The 23,030-nt window shown below is 41.8% G+C and overlaps 1 protein-coding gene across 1 annotated transcript in view; it reads right to left on the bottom strand.

Moving 5' to 3' along the window:
• Positions 1 to 23,030, bottom strand: part of CHRFAM7A (CHRNA7 (exons 5-10) and FAM7A (exons A-E) fusion) — a 146,410-nt gene that overhangs the window by 27,237 nt on the left and 96,143 nt on the right. The window contains exon 4 of the mRNA XM_019504323.1: positions 15,375 to 15,484. Coding sequence (XP_019359868.1) covers positions 15,375 to 15,484 — 110 coding nt within the window. The remainder of the gene's footprint in view (positions 1 to 15,374; positions 15,485 to 23,030) is intronic.

The raw sequence follows: 23,030 nt of genomic DNA, 5'->3' as shown, positions 1-23,030 counted from the left end.
GGGGGGGGGGGGGGGGGGGAGGGGGCAGGAAGCCAGGAGCTGGCCCTGCCCCCACCCAAGCAGGCAGCAGCAGTGGAGGAGCTGGCTCCATGCTGTTTCTGCTGCAGCTGCCTGCCGTTGGGGGCAAGGAGCTGCAGACTTGGGTCCCTGACCCCATAGCCCTGGCAGCTGGGGGCCCCTCCGGCAGGGCTGGGGGGCAAGGGCTGTGGGTAGGGGGGCAAGAGGTATAAGTAGGGTGTGGGGCTGTAGTGGGGGCGGTGAGGGTCACCAACAATATGGGGGGGCGCTGCAGGGGGCTTTTAAAATTTTAACAACAGATTTGGGGGGGTTGTCAGATAATCTGCAATTTTTCAACAGAGAAAACCAGGATCCCTGGATAAGGATGCACATGCTCTCCTGTGACAGTGAAAGTAAGTTAAAGCAGTATCATCAGCTCCAGTCTGTGCTTTGGATGATCCAAAATCTTTTTTCTGTGGAATGATTTGAAATGGAGAAGTCTCTGATCTTCCTGCCTATTAGCAGTTTAGAATCCTGTCATTTTCAAGTTAACTTCAAAAACAGCATCAGAAAAACAGTCTTTGGATCTAAAATAGAGAGAAGGTACAATATTCATGACCCTGAATAAATGCACCGAAGGATAAATTCAGAAAGGAGAGAGGAAACTGACACCAATTAGTAAAAGTAAATTAGAAGACAAGTAGATGAAGTAGAGTAAAAAGTAGAGAGAAAGTGAACTTTTCTAGTACAGGCCTTTTTATTGCTAAATACAAAATGTGAGAAAAAAGAAACCGCATCTTGAAACGTTTTCTTCTTTCCCCACTATAATAATCTTATATCATTGTATGCTGTCCCCACAGCAATTTGTTTATCCCCTTTTCACCATGGAGACCTCTCACTGAAGCATGTCTCAGACTAGAATAGATCTCTCTCCAGTATGCTCCTTCTTAGAGTAGGATCAAATCCAAGCAAACAGTAGCTATATTCACTCATTTTTCAAAACCTCACCAGTTAACTGAGTGCTCAGATGCAATAAATTTGGTTGCACTTCTTCCCCATACTAAAGCTCTCATACAAAGCTAGATTTTGCAACGTAAGGAGGACCAACTCACGTGCAAAAGTCTGCAACCTGGTTAGAGAATGGGTTTTCAGCGTCCTGAAAGCAGAAGATGTAGCTCACCTACTTTAAAGGAAGAAGACCTAGTTCTGCAACACTTAAAACTTCTATTACTTATTTACTCACAGAACTAGCTGCATTGGTTTCAACACGAGTAAGGGCTATGGATAAAAAACAGTTTAGCTAGTAAGACAAAAACTGTCATGAAGCATAAGAACATACTTAACAGAGTGGAAACTGGCACGGAGAATGCAAAAAAGAATATTAACTTGCTGGTGGTGCAGATTCTAAATCCTTCTCTACCTGAAGGCCGAGCCAGACACGAAATGGTTATTCCCACGGCTCTGCGCCTCATCTCTGGGAATTTTGCACAGAGTAAAATTTTCACAAGTAATTAAGAACCCAAGTTCCATTTTCCATCTTGATTTCAGAGTTCAGAAACTAGGAGTACTTAGGCTCCTTGTTTCCTACTATGCTCCCAGTTGCCTTTTGAAATGCAGGGCTTCAAATGAGGTGTATTTAAGTACTTTAAAAATGCACCCTCTCCTAATGAAGCTTCAAGCTTCATTACAGAGACTGGATATGAGAGAGGTGTTCACATGTCAACTTGTAATGACAGCCTTTCCAATGAGGAGATAATTCTTGTTAGACGTTAAACAAGGCTGGGGTAAACACACTGGAGATACTCAAAAAACCCCAATAAGCTTCAATCACAGTAAAAGAAATTAATGTGTCTCCCCTGTTGCATGTGCCAGTCACAGCTGTTGGTTTACTAGAGTTGTTTTTCCAGGTACTCTATGAAGGATACAGAGCTGCACCCAAAATAATTTTGTGTATGTTCCAATGCATTTGAAAGTGGTGTATGTCATCAGTTAGATACAACAGCAGCCAGCAAAAGGGATGGAAGGAACGTTCCAAACCTCTTTTAATTTGAGAATGTACAACTAAAGGAGAACAACCAGTAGCCAAAATCACAATTGCTCAAATACAGTTATCCCATTTGTGTAGCAGACAAAAATAAACAGGCAATTTAGCACTACAAAATGTCTGTAATTGTGGTTAATACTGGATGGGTGAAAGTCGCACATCAGTGCAGAGACTACAAAATGTATTAACAAAGCATACCCATAGTAGGTTTACCATATTGGGAAGCAATATATAGTCATGGAGTGATGCTGGGAGCCATAGAAAGCAGACTATTCTCCCCTCACATGCAAGTTAGTTCCACCCAGTGTCAGCTCTGCCTAAGAGATTATGGGAAAAGAGGAAGTAGGTAGTAACCTGGGAAGGACAAGTGTAGAAGCAAGCCCATAAAAGAGATGTGCAAGGGCATGATTTAAGGCCTAGAAAAGTGGCCTATGTAACAGCTAGCAAACACTTCAAACAGTTGCAATACATGGTGAACTGATGTACATAAGTGCATGTGTGTTATCCTATTCAATAATAAAAACACTAAAAACACTAAAAGAAAACTATATGAAGAAAAAAATGCTCTTGCAAGAAAATGTGACCTAACTAACATGGTGTGATGAAAATCCTGAATTAAAACATGCAGCAGCTGGGGCTTGAAATAACAGTGTCACTAATAAACCTTCTAAACTTATTTTATACAACAATAAAAAGCCATTACCACCCCCAGGTAATGTTAGCAAGCCTAGTCCCAGATCCTGTACAAAGGCAAACGTTCTCAATTAAGGTAATGAGTGTTTTTCTTGAGAGACGACTACTGAAGTGAGTCCTGATCAACATTCAACGTAGAGAACACACCATTAGCTAAGAAACAGGGCAAAAGCTGAAACGAAATGTACTTCATGTAACAGCTGAATTATTTGGGATACAAGATATGAATCTCTCCAGAAGATATGAATCTTTTTGAAGACTCAAGAAGAAATGGAGGATTGTGACTATTAATAAAAACCTGGCAGAGATTATACAGTAGCACAGCGAGCTGATAGTGAAGTTTATTACAGTAGCCTAAAGTTGCCCTTCACCAGGCTACTATGGATACATCTACATGGGATGTTTACTACAGAGCTGACTAATTAGCTGCACAGTAAATGTCTCAGCATCTACGCATGCGGCCCTATTAGGCTGCAGTAAACTAATACACTCCACTATAGGATAGTACTGTACAAGTACTATCCTAAAGCAGAGTTCTTTAGTGCACAGCAAGGCACATGTGACCCTGACTCGGCTGGTGGGGCATGAGGGTGCTTCAGTGCAGGGGCTGCCTGCCAGCTAGTGCTGCACTGGAGCAGCCTTGTGCCCCAGCCAGCCCCTTCACAGCATGTTGAGCTGGGTCAGAGCAGCCCCAAGCTGGCAGGCTGACCACCCTGGCCCCTCCCAGCTGTGGCTGTTCCAACCCGGCACAATTTATGCTATGCTGTGCTGTGGTCCCAGGTGCATGTTTAAATATGGCACCCAGGAGCAATAAATTCCAATGCAATATGCACTGGAGTTTATTGCTGTGCATTAATTGCACATGTAGACAAGCCAAGTTGCCAGTCAACATGAGTAAGAATCTGCGAATTATTTAACATAACCATAAATCAAAATGAGAACAAAGTCTGATGTCTATTTATGTCTTCTTTAAGTGTGCAGTTATAGATAATATACTGTAAATGAAAATGTTCAAAAATGTCATGTAATTATGAGACAGCAGTGATAACTGAACTACCCCATTCACATTGCAAAAAGTTAACAGTATTAAGCCTTTGTTTTAATATATAGCTTATTACTTACAGTAAACTTATAGTTTACTTACACTTCCAATGGTAAAATTTCACAATAACTACATGCATCAGAAACTGCTGCATAACTGCTGCATACCTGTCGCATGCCAGGATTCTAAAAACTTCAACTATTAAAGTGCTGTTTATAACTAAATCAGGCGGTAAGTTAAACTTCCAGTTTTATGAATCAGTGGTACCTCCACAGGTATCAAAAGAGAAAAAAACCCTGTACCTGGAGTAGGAAGTGTATTCCAAGTTTTCCAAAAAGGGGTCTCTTCTCTAATTCTGTGTGTTCAATTTTGGGAACCCAAGAATAAATCCTCAAAAGTATTTTGGTATTTATCTATTGATTAAATGGGAATTGCTGATATCATACACAGATGTACAGTAGCATGTTCGATCGAAGTGCTGTGGCTCATTGTTTTATACATCACTAAAACCTCTTTGGAAAATTTAAATTTATCTGGCAGGCACTGGTGGGAGTTTGGAAAAGAATGAGTACATTGTGAGATTCTCACAATTAAGTTTGTCTTTTATTAAATAAATGTAGCCAAGGAAAGATGCTCAAGAGAACATTTTTTTCAGTTAAAAAAAGATTAAGCAAAATTAATGTTGTGAAAACACCTGCTCAGGTCACATGATGTTGTGCACACAGAGTGGACCATCTCAAAGACTTTCTAGGCTGATGTGTGGGAAACTCAAGCACTAATTGTAATGCTTAAGTCAGAAGTAACAGCTAATTTTAACTGGCAGTTACATTAGGAAGTGTGAACTCTGTAGCAGAGTTTGTCCCAAGTCATTTAACATTAAATGCACCATTGAGAGAAGCACTCAAGCATACGGTAATCAGAGCAGTAATGTGAGCCCTAGAGAATAGCGCTCAGGTGGTTGACAGAAACCCTGTCACTTGGTGCTGCTATAACAATATTATGATTCAAAAACACCTGTGACAGTGACATTAATCATCAAAGTGATCAAGTGGATGGGGGAGTAGTGTAACTGCAACTGACACATTGGATGCAACTACTCTATAGGACTTACTGAAATAAAAGAAGCTCCTGAAAGGGATAAGATAGAATGTGCTTGTTATACACAGCAAGGTGTTTAATCAGCAGACATATGGCAGGGAAGGGAAACAGAAAAATCTCAGTAGAAGCTGTCAGCAAAACAAAAGGTTCATGTCATCTCCACGGACACAGAATTAGAGACGAGTGTCGTATCTAGCACATAAGGAGCAAGGAAACAGATGTACAAAGCAGATGCATTGTCTTCCCTTAGTTCGGAAACTCCAGCAACAGCTACTGCAGAAAAGGACCAGAAGATAAAGAGGTACCAGTCTTCAGTGTTTTAATAGTGCTGCTATGGTGGGAAGGGTGGATGCCTAGTTAGCACTTCCAAAGGCACTGCATAAGAATACAGGATTGGAAGAGGGCTAAAAAGGATAAGAATACAGTGTTGCCAACTCTTCTGATTTTTGGTGCTGTTCTTAAAGTCTACGCTTCCAAACTGTGAAAAACTTAAGTATTTCTTTTATCTATATCTATCTATATATCTTTATCTATATAGAGATATCTATATATATCTATATATAATATTGAGAGAGAGAGAGTTAAGTTTTTCACATTCCCGAAGCGTAGACTTTAAGAACAGGGCCAAAAATTGTAAGAGTTGGCAACACTGAGAATATCAAATCTGGTCTCTCTCATGCTACAGGCACAAAGCATGCTATTAAACAAGTTTTACCTCATACCACAGATAAAGAGAAGGGGAAACAAAGGATACAACCAACCCCTTGCCACTCCAGTGGCATGAATTTATCTAGGTTAAAACATGCTCAGATGACTCTAGAAGAGACATATACCTGGCACTTCAGAAGGGGTGAAAGTCCTCCAAAAGACCTTGTCAATCTGACTCAGTGAAACCTCCATTCTGACTCCAAATCTGGCAAATCAGTTTGACATAAGTACATGAGATGGAGCTAGCAGCTAGGTAACTCAGAAATATCATTAGGAGACTGTCTGAAGAAGGGCACTAGCTATGGGCTTTGTATCCTGAGCAGTAGCCAGGCCGTTCTGCAGTACCCATTGAAGTCAAAGCCAGATAGTGCTGGAGAAAACAGGCACTGTACCTTGTTATACTGCACCCAGATATTTTTCCTCCAAAATCACCAAACTGCATTCACCAAGACCCTACACTCCTTCTATCCCTCTAGAGCAGTGATGCTCAACCAGGGTGCCACAGCACCATGGGGTGCCATGAGATCCTTTTAAGAGTGCTATGGGGTTCTGAGCAATGCAAGCACCACTTGAGGTGCAAACACCTACACATGATTCACAAGATAAACCCAGCAATTTCAAAAAAGAATCCATTGTGTCAAAACCATTCTGTCTTTGAGTTCTTTGCAACAGAAGAATTGCTCTATTATTTTCCCGCAGTCTAGAAACAAGCGAAAGCTAAGAGCTGGCATTTTTCCAAGGGGTGCCTCAAGTCTAACATGATTGAGAACAAATGCTCTAGAGCCACTGTTTGGCCCCATAAACAATTTAACCAGATCTCATCTGTAAGAAGCAGTGAACATAACAAGAGAGACAACAGCTTATATTCGGCTCTTTTGTTCTGCTATATTGCTGAAGTTCTGCCAACTTGACATTGCAGAGATGCTAAAAGCACAGAATACCATTTAAGGGTTTAGCACTCCATGTAGAGAAACAGTGGTCTGTGGGCCAGGTTCTTAATTACACCAGTGTAAATACAATGACACTCTAGTGAATTTATCAATTTCTTCCAGGGTTTTGTTGGGGTTTTTTTGGTTTGTTTGCTTTTTTAACAATGGTATGTCCACGATCAAAATCTAGTCTTACTAGCTAGGGACAGAAGTTACACATAAACTGGTTTAAGTAATCAGAAACTCGTTTAAACCAGTAACAGAACAGAATTTCAGTGCACATAAACCAGTTTCAAAATGGCTAAAACTGGCTTAAGATAAACCTGGTTGAATATATTATCAGACTTAACTGATTTGGGTCAAACCACTTTATGAAACTTCTGTTCCAGACCCCTTCCTGGTTCCAGTTAAATCACAGTTCCCTGGCATCCCAGCATGCTTTCTAGCCCTGGGCTGGGCTGTGCTGTCTATTCCAGCAGAGATGGGTTAGGGGGAGTAGGGGGAGACAGGGACTGCCCCCCCCCCCACCCAAGCAAATCCCAGCTGGGATCTGGGGCCAGGGAAGGTGGTTAAACTTCCCTTCCCCCAAGTATGGAGCTGCCCTGCCCTGCTAAAAAACTTACTGCAGGCTGCAACTGTGAACTACTAATCCCAGGGGCACGTGGAAGCAGGAAGAGGAAATGATGAGCAACCCCGCAGCATCCTGCTGCTGTGATTCTGGACTTCCAAATCCTAGAGACCCCAGGGGCAGCAGGAAGAAGCAGCAAACACACAGCCCATGCTGGCTATGTACCAGAGCCATGCTCTAGTGCCCCTCCCCCTCACCCCCCGACTTCTGGCCTGAGCTACTGCAGGCATGTGGCTGCATTTCCTTAATCAAAAGTGAATGTCTGTCCAGTTATTTCTCAGTTTAATCTCTGCAGCTTAGAGTAACTTGCAAAGATGAACCCATAGATGATGCGAGGGAGATTGACTCCCAGCTGGAGAGTGGGGAGCGCCAGCAGCACTTCTGGTTTTGCCACTGGCACCTCCAGGGTTGGCAATCAACTGCTGGGGGACCTCCCCCCCTCCAGTTGGCGTTCAGCCACTAGTGCCCCCCCCCACGTCAGGAGGCACCAGTCGCCCATGACTGAACCAATTTCAACTCGAGCAGAAATAGGGTTTGCAGCAGCACCTTTAAGTTTACAAGTTCTACCACGTGCCTCCCCCTTCCCCCCCCCCCCACTGATTGGTGAGGGGCTGCACTTACAGCTCACTTCTGATTGGAAGGTAAGCAAAAACTGTAATTTTAAACTTGGCACCATTTTGTCTCCCCGCCACCGATGGGCAACATACAGGAGACATCCAAAGTTGTTGGATAAGTACCACCAACAAGCAAATACTACGAGTATTGAGGCGATGATCATCCAACATCAACTTCATGTGGTTGGCCATATATCCAGATGTCTGACTCCAGACTCCCAAAGCAAGTTTTATTCTCCCAGCTCAGCCAAGGCGTACACTCAAGAGGAGAACAGAGAAAGCGCTTCAGGGATGTCCTCAAGGCCAACTTAAAAAAATGCAACACTGATGCAATTCATAGGAGACCATCACCCAGGACCAGCCCAAATGAAGCAAGAGTCTGTTGCAGGGATCTCAGTACTCTGAAACCCCATGACAACAACAGGAGATGGAAAAGCAGGAGCAGCAGAAACAGCATGTTGTGGACCCAATCAATCCAGACCAACCCACCCCACACGGAAACACGTGTCCAAGCTGCAGTAGAGTCTATTAATCCTGGATAGGCTTCATCAGCCATCTTCGGACACACAGAAGAGTGTGAGGCATCCCCCCAACCTTGGTGCCCCGGCAGTCACCCACGTCACCCACCCCCCAAAGGTCAGCTCTGATTTGTATTGCATATACTTCCAGGTTGCCGCATCCCAAAATGAATGTGCAAAATGGCACTACAGCTCACCACCTTACATAAGTCAGTTCAACAGCTCTCTGACCCTTGGCCACAAGAGTTATGGGGTATCCTTCACTGCCAACAAAACTGCATACTCTACTGCCTGACACTGAATTGTTTATCTGAAGACAATACAGAAAAAAACCCCAGCAGTGTTGAGCTATTCTTATTTTGACTATATTATTGTGCTGTGTGGTACTTTAGGTGATGATTACAAGATATATACATGTGGTATATTAGGTGATAAAAATCTGTCTCAAACAGTGGGGCCTAAGGACAGGAAATCAGTCTCTGAGAGTAAGTAACAATAAGAACTGGGAATAGGCTATCAAAATAATTCACCACAAGCTAGAAATCCATGAGAAGTCCTCCCTTCCTCAGCTAAAGCCACTTGAAATTGAGCATGACTTTCCATCTGACAACAAAGATTCTGAATACTACTTGCTACAGCAAAAGCGCTCAGCAGTTTGCTTTCTCAAAGTGCGGAAATCTGAGAGTAGGATGTCTCCTCAAATCCCACAGGCAAGCTATAAGAGAAAGCCTACACTGAGAGCCTTTGCTCATAAGTCTAAATTAAAGTCGGCAATCTTTTATTGTTCAAAAACCACACAAAATGAAAAGGACTATACCCAGTCTCTAGCCACATGGGGAACTCTCATGGATGCCAGTAGTGACAGGCAGATTGAGGGCAACATTAGATCTTCTGCCACTAAAATACTGAGGAATCTTTATAAATGCAAAGTAGGCTCTAGATGAAACAGATTAACATTGCTGCTGTGGATATTGCTTGTGCTGAAACAAAGTCCCTAATATTGACAATGAACAGATACAGACAAGACAATTTCAAGATTTCATCAAGGCAAGGTTGCCTGGCTGTCATACAGTATATACACAGACCAGTTTTTCTGTTACACTTGAGACTGACAGCTAAGAAACTCACAGGATATGTCTTTTTGAGCACTGTGTTCTCTTGCATACGATGACAGAAGAGTTGAAAACAATATGCGTAAAAGTAGTAGAAAAGAAATTATCACCTCCTATTCACCCCTTTATTTTTCCACTGCAGAAATGAGCTATGAGGGCCACCACTAGCAGATGGAAAGGCCATGCCAACTTTGTGGGCAATAACACACACTTTTAATTACTGACATCCACATCCTCATAAATTATTTGAAAAGTTGCTAGGGACACCGCCCAGTGCTGGCTTTCAGCTTTATTTGGTTCCTTCTTGTTCCACTTCCAAATTATTTCCTCTTTGCTGACACATGCTAATCTAATGAAGACACCTTATGTGCCTGCTAATGTGCTGAAAAAGCCAGACCAGCCAGAGTCCCCAAAAAGCATCCTTCTAGGGAGTTCCTAGAGAGAAAACACCACCACCGATGAAGAGCCACAGCAAACTGTTTGACAAGCTGATATAAAAGAATAGGAGTAAGGCCTTGTTATTAGTCTGGCCCTCCCAATCACCTGCAAACAGCCAGGAATCCAGCTCATTGCTCTAATGGAATAATGCCTGTGCTACCCAGCTCCACAGATCAGTTCTTCCTACCAAGTGCATCACAGGAGGAATATTACTTGGGCACCTGTATGGGGCTGGCCGTTATCCATAGCATGTGTTTGTTTCAGCCGTTAACTCTTTCAAACTCAATGAGCCCTGAAACTCAGGAACTCTCAAACTCCTGAGCCCTGGCTCAGGAAGGCACCTCCGATTTACTTGAACACTTAAGGGCTTAAAATCAAGCCCATTCCCATTGAAGACAGCGTGTGTGCTTTAAGCACATGCTTTTGTGCTTTTCTCACTCAGAGCTGTTATCATTTTCCAATTTTTGTGTTATAAAGACAACCAATAGGAGCCTTTTTTCCCCGATGTAATATGAAAAAAGTCTGTACTAAAATAAGCACATGAATCACATCCTTCATTCAGGGCATCCATTAAATATTGCTAAATATATTCACAATATGAGCAAAGGCAGCCACAGAGATTGAAACAGAAGCAGCTTTCATACGAATGAGAAAAGCTCTGATGCCATATGCATACAGGCAGTGCTGAGTAACCTGTATCAGTTACTAATCATAAAAATGCAGGCCTACTTGTTAATTCTACAAGAAATGTGGAAATGCATACCCATACATGCAATTTATCATCAGCACATGTGAGTAAATAGATACAGTAAACACACAATAGTGACCAGCCACCAAAACAGAGGGAAAGAGAGCTTCAGGGAAGGTTTTACTTGATAAGATTTTTTTATTATTTTGACCTATGGGAAACAAATAGAGACAATACATTCATAGATTCATAGACATTAAGGCTGAAAGGGACCTTGGAAGATCATCGAGTCCAGCCCCCATTTTCTCTTCTTTCTTTTTTTTTTTTAAACTTATTTGGGAATGGGCTGGAAGCTGATGCCTCTCTTCCCCTCCCTGGCACTCTGGGAGGGGAGCTTTTATTTACACTGGTAGCTTTACATTGGTAGCTTTTATTTATACTCAGCAGATTTTTTAACTCCAATTAAAATATTCCTCTTAAGACATTAAATTAAAAATATTCATAGTCCACAGATGCCAACTTTTAAACAATTGAAGATTACGGTTCATTCTTTATGGTAAATATTATTTAATAAAGATTTAGGGCAGAATTATATGGCACTAAGACACAGAAATGCTCCTTATGCAGGCTATAGGGATCTTAGTCACCCAGCCACATTCTGCTTTGTCTCATGGACAGGCTTGAATTGTGATTATCCACCTAAAAGGATTTTTATACACCTACAGTTTTACCCTAGGCAACCAAGTCTGCCCTTACCATTCATGCTTTTAAGTAATTCAGTTCTGTCCTTCAGGCATCTAAGTCCATTTACACTCTATTGTGATTCAGCTTTGTCATAAACACACAGAAACATTCCACCCCACTAACTGTGGACCACCAAAATATACAGTTGGCAAGTGTTTAAGACTGAACAATGATGGTGACAACAATACTCACCTCTTGCTAAGTAGCAGAGTGTTTTAAGTTACCTGCCTAAAAACAAGAAAGACCCAGGTTCTAGGGGCATTTATACACATGCTCCAGGAGTCAGAGGGGCTTTAATTAGAGAGGCTCCAAGAGCTGCCCTAGTTAAACTGCCCAAAGCATCTTGTGTATCAGCATCCCCATGCTTAAAAACGGTGGTGGGGACACTTTAACTAAAGCTCATCAAACAAGCTTTAGTTAAAGTCCCCCCATCACCATTTTTAAGCATGGGGGCACTAATACGTGAGACGCTGGAGTCTGCTGGAGCATGGTAATCACCACACTCCAGCAGACTCAATTAATCAAGTCTGCTCCAACACACTGTAATTACAGCTCATCAGAGCAGCCTTACTGCTCGTGTATACATGCCCTAGGCTCTCACTTCCCACTGATGGGGAGCCCTTAACTTCCCACAGCACAGCATCCCAAACACTAGGCAGGATGAAGAAACCTTGCTCTTGAAGCTAAGGCACTGGACAGCCACAAGGGACTGCATCTTAGTGTAGCTGAGAGGTGGATGCTACCAAGTATGTTTTTAGAAGAGCTGGAGTGCAGTTGGAGCTGTGGTGGTCCAGGAAATATGTGAGAAGCAACTGTCTAGTTGAGCAAGATCTTGGACAAACTTCATACAAAACTTTCTTACAAAAGTGAACTCTTCAGGTAACCTGAAAAAGGCAACTTTGTGCCCAAAAGTATAAACAGAATTCAGCCATTAGCCTATTAATTCTCCAACAGTGAGGCAAAATCATCCAGGAAATAATTGTTTAATGTAAAATACAGCATTGATTGGTACTTTGTCCTGGTGACTATTTTGCAATGTAGTGTTAAAGCTCTATAGTACTCAAAGAAAGTAGATACATCAGTAGCACCCGGACTCTTGGTAGGGTTAGGTGCCTAAAAAAATCTCCACAGAGATGGGGGTTTGCAAGCCAGCTGCAGGTATGAGAGCCTCAACAAGTAACTGCAGAGAGGAGCCACCTGACTACTATAGCTCTTATGTCAAAGGGAGCTGCTTCTGTGATCAGCTGCACCAAACCACTGACGAGCTCCAGCTGCTCAGAGAAGTTGTGCCCTTTGAAGTAAATGTCACAGCAAATAGCTGAGCGATTCCTTCTCATTTTGACAACCCTTTGCAAATTAAGCAGGTTATGAACAAGCCATGTATGAAGAATCTAGGTTCTACTGTATTCAGAGATGAATTGCTCATTTATCCATAGCTATGCTTTTACAGAGTGCTGCGGTACAGAAGTAGCCAGTAACACATCCTATTGATGTTATACATAAAATTGAGATTTTGCTAAACAGTTTGTTATTCTAAGCATCAAACTGAATTTCTGGGGCTGTGTTTTCAATTATGGGTATGCATAAGTGATCTCATTTTAACAATATCACTGGTTTGAAGTATATTATGTATAACCTAGTTAAAATCTCTCTCAAAAAGCTATCCATATTAGTGAAGAGAAACAAATTATTTTTACAACACTAAATTGAAGCATAATTTTAAAAAGTTGGGTCGAATATTGCTAAACCAAATTCTGCCCTGTGCAATTCTATGAATTTAACAGAGGCTGAACATGTCTTAATATGTTTGTTAATATGCAATATTAACAAGAATTCACATGTATTTGCTCTCTTAGATATACACCAGAAATCCATATAGTTAAGATGAACATAAACAAAAAAATATCTCAGACTGATCCCTTGTGATGGAAGAAAATCTTCCTTAAATGGCATGCTTGAATGGACTATTTGTTCTAATTCTCAAACCTGAAAAAAATTAACTGAATATTATTATTTATAACCATACATAGCCAAATACACTCACCAGGCAGACAAATGATGAAAGGATTCTTTGGGTTTTGTTACACTGTGATGCTGCCTGCTCAGCGAATTACATTTTACTCATAAATCCAGGTTTAAACTTCCTGTTCTACGAAGTATTTTTTTTAATAATCAAAGTAAAAGCATCAGATGTTTGCCAAAGGACTATGCGTCTGATCCTATATTAATAAAATACTTTAGATTAAGGAACTTATTCTATACTCAGTCTTTAAATAAAAATTCTAATGAGACTTCTACATGATGAATGGGAGTATGATACCATTTTTTACCATGTGAACCGTGTTTCTCTTGTTTTGGATAGCTGTTGGATTTGTAGTCAATTTGCAAATAAAAGATATTCTTGGCATTAAATCTTAAATGTAATAATATGCAAATCTGACTTGGACTTACCACCATAACTCCACAAGGTAATGCAACCTTTTAGTTAAAAGTTGCCTAAGGTTTATGGTGAATCCATCTAACAACAATCTGTAAATAGCTCAGCGGAAAGGTCTAGTTTTTCAGAAAGTGTCATAATTTTAGGGTACAATGTTCTCTCAAACAAGTTAACAAAACTTCCACTTGAACTAACTTTGCTGTAGCACCTCAATTGTTTTTCACCCCCATATACTCAGCACAGAACAGTTTTTAAACATGCAAACCAGCATGTTATGAAACTTGGTTAACACTTGCACGTAGAAGCTTCACCCCTTCCCTTTATTTTTGTTGAGGGTATTACTGTATTTACTCAAATACAAAATGACTTCAAATTTAAGGTGACCCCCCCAATAATTGGATTTTTTATATGGGAAATTATAAATTTGTTGTAATTTTCTATGTACAGAATCTAATTAGAGAAGGTCATCTTAAATTCAGCCTCTGCCCTTCCTCCCCATGGCTGCGGCAGGAAATGGAGTGTCAAAGAGTGAGGGGCCAGACACCTGCCTGCTGTTATCCTGCCCCTTGCTCCCTCTCATGCTTGTACCTCTACCCCCTGCTTCCTCCCCATCCATGCCTGTACCTGCACCCCCACTCCCTGCAGCCTGCCCCACCCCACTCCCTGCTACAGCTCTGCTCCTCCAAGGGAGTCAGCAGCAGCTTGGCCCCAGCCCTCCCCAGCCACAGAGAAGCAGCAGCAACTCCCAGATAAATCTACTTCCAGGTCAAGGCTGGAGAGACCAGAGTCAGAGCAGAAGGTAAAAGGGGCCAGGAGTGGAAATGGGGAGGTGGGAGAGGAAACAGGCACAAGCACAGGGAGGAAAGGGGAGTGCAGGCTGCAGGTTCCCCAAACCACATGTCCCTTCCCCCACCAAATGAGCCATCTCAGCCCCAGGCAGGCAGCAACTCAGTTCCAGCTTCAGCCCTGAGTCTGAGGCCATAATCAAAGGTGAGCCGCCACATGTGCTGAATGGTACTCTAATCCAAGATGAGGCTTTTTTTTCCGCCCATGCTGATGGGAAGGGGGGAGGGGGGCAGGAATCATCTTGGTTTCAAGTAAATATGGTAATTTACTAACTAATTAAATGGGTCCCATCCTGGGAACTGGCATACAAGGAGGCAAATACAGGATCTACCAGTGCCAGCCCGAATCCCTGAACTGCACAGTCAGCAATGTATTCCACTACCTACCTACTTGCTAAAGAGACCCTGATTATTTACAGAAGATAAAAGCAGTTCCTCAGACTGGATTCTAGCAATTCTTGTAGGGTGTAGGACCAGAGAGAGAGTCACTAGACAGAAGAAACAGAAACTGGCCTCCTGGCAACCTGGCCCTAATGGAACCCAAGGTGTAAGTGAATAAGCACAGCCAGAGTCCAGAGGACCTCAACCCAACAGCAAAGACTAATGGGAAGGGAATATGGCCAATAAAAAGGAACAGATTTACAGGGGGAGTTAGCAAAGGTATTTACTTCCTGTTAATGCAACTCAAATAAGAGAGTGGGGAGTCTTAAACTTGCTGTATGGGCTTCTCAGTTGTAAATACCAGATTGGTTCCTGCAGTTCACTGAATAAAAGCTCTCAGTGCTTAAGACATCCTGATGAAATAATGGTATTTGCTTTTAAAATATATATATGCCTACCTGTTATACAGAAGAATATCTGGTTTCCAAATCAGACCATCAGGAAAACGAACATTCTTCACTCCAGGGTATTCGGATACATTCCATTGTAAATAGTAATCTGTCCAATACTGGCACAAAAAATATGTTAGTATCACTTTTCTCCATCACTGCCTTGTCATAGCTCTCTAGGGGATTGTATATTCCCAAAAAAAAAGGTTTTTCTTGTTCTTTAAAGAGACAAACTGTGGTTCAGACTAAAATGTTTTAAAAAGGTGAACTTAGCCACCTTGAAAAACAGCACTGCAAAGCATAAAAATCCAATTTCAGTTCACACTGTGATTGCATGTATCGTTCATGCTGTCTCAAGCACAAAATTAGGATTGAACAGATTATTTTATCTATACATTAACTTCAATTACATTTCTCGTTAGAAACATAACACAAATGGCCCCCTTTGTGGAAAATGATTAGATTGTGGTAAGCGATTAGAGTCATATTAGAAAGAGCAGCCAGAAGTCCCTACTGATAAGGGACACCGGGGATAGTCCAGCCTCTTAAGGGAACAAAACAAATCCACTACAGGACGGAATGAATGTCCGTAATGAAAATATTTCAATTCTTGTATTTCCTCATCAAAACAGAATTTTAATCACTGTCATTCTTAAAGCAATATGCCCTATTCAGAGAGACTGAACTCCTATATCCCATATGCCACCTATATCCCACATACCACTACAAGTGGCAGTGGTTAAAACCCAGCTTACAGTTTTAGTTAAACCTGTATTGCTAACGGATCACTTTTACCTTCATATTTAACATCAGGGAATCCCATCTCCCAGCATCAGCCATACCACCCGTGGACTACAATCAATGTTACTGACCTTATTAGGAATGGACTTAAGTTTTAATAAGATAAAAACTGCCTAAAAGATTTGACAAACCCTTCTGCAAGTTTGAAAAAATTCAATTCATTAATCTTATTTTAAAAACTCTGGAAACTTTGAATTTCCTGGTTTTGTGTTTCCTGGAAGGTTGTTCTCTCTCTGCCTGGCTCAAATAAAACCAAATTAAACCTGGGGATGCATCTCTCAAAATTTTCTAGAGCAAAACTTTCAGAAAAATTCTGTGAAGTTCTAAACATGGTCCTCAAGACCTGCTACTGTTATTCATAAACAGTCCAACCTATGTGCTATACAATATTATGTATAATACAGAATAGCTAGCTTACAACTTGGAGGGGAGGGGGGGAGAAGAGGAGGAGAAAAGAAAAGAAACAGTGGTCATCGTGGAGCTCTCACCGGTTGTTCTGTCACGTACAGACTCCTGTTACATCACGCTGATCAACTAGAGCACAGATGCTGCACAAGCAGCAAACCTGTATGACTCTTGGCTCTGAGGGCAGGTCTATAATGGTATTTCGGGTTGACCCGGAGGTCATCTTCAACCAGTCTGGGCCATAAACACTGCCCTTCTCCCATCTACATTGTATCTACATTGGTTGCCTATACGCATGCTCATTTGTGTTCTAATCAGATTTATCTATTAATCAAATCTGCTCTGTGTTCAAACAAGAATACTCCACCATCCTGTGCACTAAGCCCCTGTGCATTTTCAAATGGCTATGGGGGCGATTTACCTAAACCTCGCGAAATGAGGTTTAGATAAAAGCATCCCACGGCCATTTTTAAACACGCAGGGGCCTAATAAACATGACAGTGAGTTTTTCTAATTAGAGTGGCTGTCTGGGATCTGCTCTATTAAAAAAGTCCCCTCCCCACACCCTGAGCACATGTGTAGGAAGCCATTGTATTTTTTTCTTTTGACACATGGCACATAAATGCATCTTGGGCTGTCTGGTACTACAAAAAGAGTAGCCCTTGCAGGAATCTGCCTGTGTACTTTTTGTTTCTCCAATAAAACAGGAAGATAATTAGATTTATCACGTTCGTTTATTTCATGTTTGCATTATCATTTTTAAAGGAAGGAACTTGAAAAATGAAACATAAGAACAATTTTTTTAAAACCTCTCTCCACATAGATTTGGTAGGTAGCATCTTTACTGAATTTCACTTTTCTTGCTTTGCTTTCTGTGAACACGGGGACAGCAGCTTGCAGATCAATATTCTCCTTGCCTTGGGTCTCATTCAAAATTAAAACAAAATCCAACAAACAAAAATGAGCCATCACAGAATAAAAATGGTTTTATAAGCTTACAGACTGAAAAACTGTATTTTCTGCTTGCGACAGATACAGGCAATAACATCCTGAGTGTCTGATACACATTTGGAAACAAGTGCAATGCTTAATTTTGCACAGATACTATGATACAGCTTTTGGGTATGTTCCAGACTTCAATTATTGCTAGTAAATTGTTCATTGCAAAAGATAAATTTGCGTCAGAGGATCTCTCTTCACCGGGATGTCTATCTTCTAATATTTTTGCTTACAACTATGCACTGCTGTTGTGATTCTTTGCTAGATATTGTAGATGTTTGGAGATGCATGCAAAGGACCGATCAGCTTACAGTGCTCCTTAATTTGTAAAAATCTTTCTTCTGGTGACTGCGAGGCAATATTCAAAACAGAACAAGGGAATAAGACTGTGTTATTCTTTTTCGGATTAGGTAACTATTCACTTCTGGCCTCATAACCAGTCTCTTTTTTTGCTTTCTACTGTTGTTTTCCTTGTGGAAACTAGCCATGATATCCAGCTTATCAGCCAGTTCCTTAGCCTTACCCAGGACAACTGTGACTCCCGTATAAGAGCAGTAGTTCAAAAATAAATTCTTTGAGACTTTTAGTTGATGCACAGTCTGTTTGATACCCAGGTGATGTCTTGAAGCATTTAATTTGCAACATTAATTTCTTGAAGTATACCATGTGACATGAAAATATTCAACAAGAATTTATAGCTTCAGATATTTTCAGCCAGCAATTTGAATTTTGGTTCCTGTGGGTCCCTGTAGATTTCACCGGCAATGGAAACTGAAATACCATAGATTTCTAAACCTTGGTAACAAAATATACAGATCATGTCAATTAAGTTTTCCCATCTTGTTTCATATAAAAATTTTAAAACGCATGTCTGTACCATGCCTCAGTGCTGCAACAAGGCTACAAGAACAATGTAAACACTTTGAAACACTTAAAAGGTATCACAATTTCAACGTAAAAACTTACAGAGCCCCGAAGTGCACACTCACAGGACATGTTGCACAAGTAAAAAATAAAATATTATAATAATAATAATAATAATAGCTTTCATTGAGTTCCAAAAATCTCTTCTGAATTCTCTTGCATTTGCCTCTTATATTTACTCCACTGATTTAGCCTCAGCCACTCAGATCACTAACTGAGCTGCCCACTTCTTTTAACTGTTAAAGAAATTCTGTCATTCCGATGTCTAAACAATGTCACGTTCCAAACCCAAGGAAATGTTCCTGAATTGTTACACTGCCTTCTCTTTCTTCTGCTGCCTCTGCAGAAACAAATTAACAATCGTCATCTACTCTTGCTTATTAATGTCTGTGCAAATTTGTGTGCATCAAGGATAACAGAATAATACTTGGCAGCTCTCACAGCAGAAATAATTTCCTTTTTTGATCATGTTCCCAACAACTTGAAATAATTTTACTTCGAATATTTTTGCTCAGATAACACTCATTCCAGCAAGGTAATTTTCTGGAGATTTTGTTTCATCACAAGGTCCCAATTCCCAAGAAATTCCCCAAATTTTCCATCATGGAATAAATAGAGCTTATCTACTGATCGAGGGAAATGTTTCTATGCCATATAGTCTGATCAGAGCAAAAAAGCCTTTCCAAAACAGCTTGCCAGTATTCTAGCAAATAATTATTTTGGCACTTGTATTCTTTATCAATCATTTGATCTTGCTTCAGTCTAATTTCAACATCTGTGCACAGCTGATACCTCTTCATATGATCTGCCAATGTTTCAAGTTTCACAAGAATATTTTACATGGCATTTTTTTCCAACCCTGTCCATCATTCTTGGCTAAAGGAAAGTCTCTATAAACAAATAGTCTGCGAAGCAACACACACAATCTAAGAGCGGAGCAGAATAATTACTCTCACTTCACAAGTTTGTGTTGTCCATTTGAAAGCCGAGGTAAAAATGGAAAGATTTAATTTGCTTTCATTAGTATACAAAGGAATTTATTGCAGTGTTTGCACTGGCCTAGATTCATAAACAAAAAGCCATCAGGCAGGATCTTTCAAAGCATCAATTCTCAGTTTCTTCATCTACAGATTCCTCTGTATTCCGTGAATAATTGTACAAATACATCTAGCTGTTATTGCTAAAAAAACACACAGCCAATCCATTGATGGAGATTCCTCCATTTTTTTCTTGTTCTTTTCTTTTGAACCTGCTGGCTTTCTTTTTTTCCTGATAGGTCCTTCTTCAGTAACAAGGCTACTTTCAAAAGTTGGAATACTGACATTTTGCTTAGATGAACATTCACCACTAGAAGATCGCAATGCAGCAACTGGAAGCAAAAAAGCTCATTTCAGAAATTTTTGGACTATTTGGGTTGCAATATTTGGGTCACTTCCTTTTTGCAATAAACTAGTCCTGAAATATTTCCCTATTTTTGGAAATGACTGCCACTATTGTTTTCAGTTTCATCCATGGTGATTTACTATCACTAATGACCACCCATGAAATATATATGTATGCAAATACAAGACAATCTAAACATTCCTAAACAAAGCAGGGACTGATTCATCCAAAAGGAAAACCCCACTTTTTCCTGTTGATATCTAGCAGCAAATTCTGTAACACCAAAAATTTACCAATTTTAACCAAAAAACAATTTTACCAGCATAAATAATATTTTTTTCACATTTACGAATTCACTTTTTTTTCTTCCTAGAATAGGCAGTCAGTCACCTACTTTACCTACCCACAATGCCAGACCAAGTGCTGGACAGGATACTGACAGCACAGAATACCCGTAAGTGGCTGAACATATTGCAGGTAAGTGGGGAAATAGGAAACCTGGAGGAAGATCAAGGAGGAGGGGGCATCAGGGGAGCATTCTCATTCTTCCTGAGAAATCAGGGCAATCAACGAGTTACTCCGGTGCCTGTACGTGAATGCACAGAGCCTGAGAAACAAGCAGGAAGAATTGGAAGTCCTCGCACAGTCACAGAACTATGACGTGATTGGAATAGCAGAGACTTGGTGGGAGCTCACATGACTGCAGTACAGTCATGGATGGGTACAAACTGTTCAGGAAGGACAGACAGGGGAGAGGAGGAGGAGGAGTTGCACTTTATGTAAAAGAGCCATATGACTGAGCTCCAGTATGAAACTAGAGACAGGCCTGTCAAAAGTTAAGGTTAGAAGAGAGTACAACAAGGGCAATGTTGTAGTGGGTGTCTGCTATAGAGCACCAGACAAGGAGGTAGCAGTGGATGATACTTTCTTCAAACAGCTGGCATAAGTTTCCCCGATTACAAGCCCTGGTTTTCATGGGGGACTTCAATCACCCTGACATCTGCTGGGAAGGCCATGCAGCAGTGCACAGAAAGATTTGGTGAGTGTTGCAGGCAACTTCCTGGTGAAAGTGCTGGAGCAGACAGCCAGGGGCCCTGCTCTTCTGGACCTGCTGCTTACAAACAAAGATAAATTGGTGGGGAATGTAGCAGCGAATGGCAGCTTGGGCAGCAGCAACCATGAGATGACTGAGTTCAGGATTCTGAAGAAAGGAAGGATGGAGAGCAGCAGAGTCAGGACCCTGGACTTCAGAAAAGCAAACTTCGACTCACTCAGGGAATTCATGGGAAGGACCCCCTGGGAAGCCAGTATGAGGGGGAGAGGAGTCCAGAAGAGCTGTCTGTATTTTAAAAGAAGCCTTAATGAAAGTGCAGGAACAAACCAACTTGATGTGCAGAAAGACTAGCAAGTGTGGCAGAAGACCAGCTTGGATTGGCAGGGAACTCTTCAGTAAACTAAATCACAAAAAGGAAGCTTATTATTATTAGGCAACCAACTAGGGAGGAGTATAGGAATATTGCTCAGGCATGCAGGGATGAAGTCAGGAAGTCCAAAGCGCAACTGGAGTTGCAGCTAGCAAGGGATGTGAAGGGTAACAAGAAGGGTTTCTACAAGTATATTGGTAGCAAAAGGGGCACCAGGGAAAGTGTGGGTCCCTTACTGAATGGAGGAGGCAACCTAGTGACAGAGGATGCAGAAAAAGCCGAAGTGCTCCATGCCTTTTTCACCTCAGTCTTCAAGGCAAGGTCAGCACCCAGACTACTGCACCAGGCAGCACAGTTTGGGGTTGAGGTGAGCAGCCAACAGTGGTGAAAGAATAGGTTAGGGACTATTTAGAAAAGCTGGACATGTACAAATCCATGGGGCCAGATGGGATGCACCCGAGGGTGCTGAGGGAGTTGGCTGCTGAGATTGCAGAGCCACTGTCCATCATCTTTGAAAACTCATGGCAATCAGAAAGGTTCAGGGTGATTGGAAAAGGACAAATATAGTGCCCATATTTAAGAAAGGGAAAAAGGAGGATCCAGGGAACTCCAGACCAGTCAGCCTCACCTCAGTCCCTGGAAAAATCATGGAGCAGATCCTCAAGGAATCCATTTCTAAGCACCTGGAGGAGAAGTGATTAGGAAGTCGGCATGGATTCACCATGGGCAAGTCATGCCTGAGCAACCTGACTGCCTTCTATGATGAGATAACTGGCTCTGTGGATGCGGGGAGACTAGTGGATAAGATACCTTGATTTTAGCAAGGCTTTGATACGGCATCCCACAATATTCTCGCAGGCAAGGTAAGGAAGCATGGGCTGGACGAATGGACTGTAAGGTGGATAGAAAATGGGCTGGGTTGTCAGGCTGAGAGGGTAGTAATCAATGGCTCGATATCTAATTGGCAGCCAGTATCACGTAGAGTGCTCCAGGGGTCAGTCTTGGGGCCGGCTTTGTTCAATATCTTCATCAACGACCTGGAAAATCGCACAGAGTGCACCCTCAGCCAGTCTGCATATGACAGCAAGCTGGTGGGGGGAAGTTGTAGATACGCTGGAGGGTAGAGCTAGGATTCAGAGTGGCCTAGACAAATTGGAGGATTGGTCCAAAAGGAATCTCATGAGGTTCTACAAGGACAAGTGCAAAGTCCTGCACTTAGGAGGAAACAATCCCATGCACCAGTACAGGCTGGGGGCTGACTGGCTGGGCAGCAACTATGCAGAAGAGGACCTGGGGGTTACAATGGACAACCAGTTGAATATGCGCCAGCAATGTGGCCTTGTTACAAAGAAGGCTAATGGCATACTGGGCTGAATTGGTAAACATGTTGACAGCAGGTCAAGGGAAGTGATTATTCCCCTCTATTCAGCACTGGCAAAGTTACCTCTGGAGTACTGTGTTCAGTTTTGGGGCCCCAGCTACTGAAAGGAAGTCAGCCGGCCCAGATGATCTTCACCCTAGAGTCCTGAAGGAACTCGCTGGGGTCATTGCAAGTCCCCTGGCACGGCTTTATGAACACTTGTGGTGCTCTGGAGAGGTGCCGGAGGACTGGAAGAGGGCCAACGTGGTTCCCATCTACAAAAAGGGGAGAAAAGAGGACCCGGGGAACTACAGGCCAGTCAGCCTTACCTCGATCCTGGGCAAGCTGTTCGAGAAAATTATTCTGGCA

Source organism: Gavialis gangeticus, unplaced genomic scaffold, assembly GCF_001723915.1.
Source record: "Gavialis gangeticus isolate Ggan-Ray unplaced genomic scaffold, GavGan_comp1, whole genome shotgun sequence".
Classification (NCBI taxonomy): Eukaryota; Metazoa; Chordata; order Crocodylia; family Gavialidae; genus Gavialis; species Gavialis gangeticus.
Note: the sequence above shows the minus strand (reverse complement) of the source record. Positions and strands in the feature narration are given on the sequence as shown.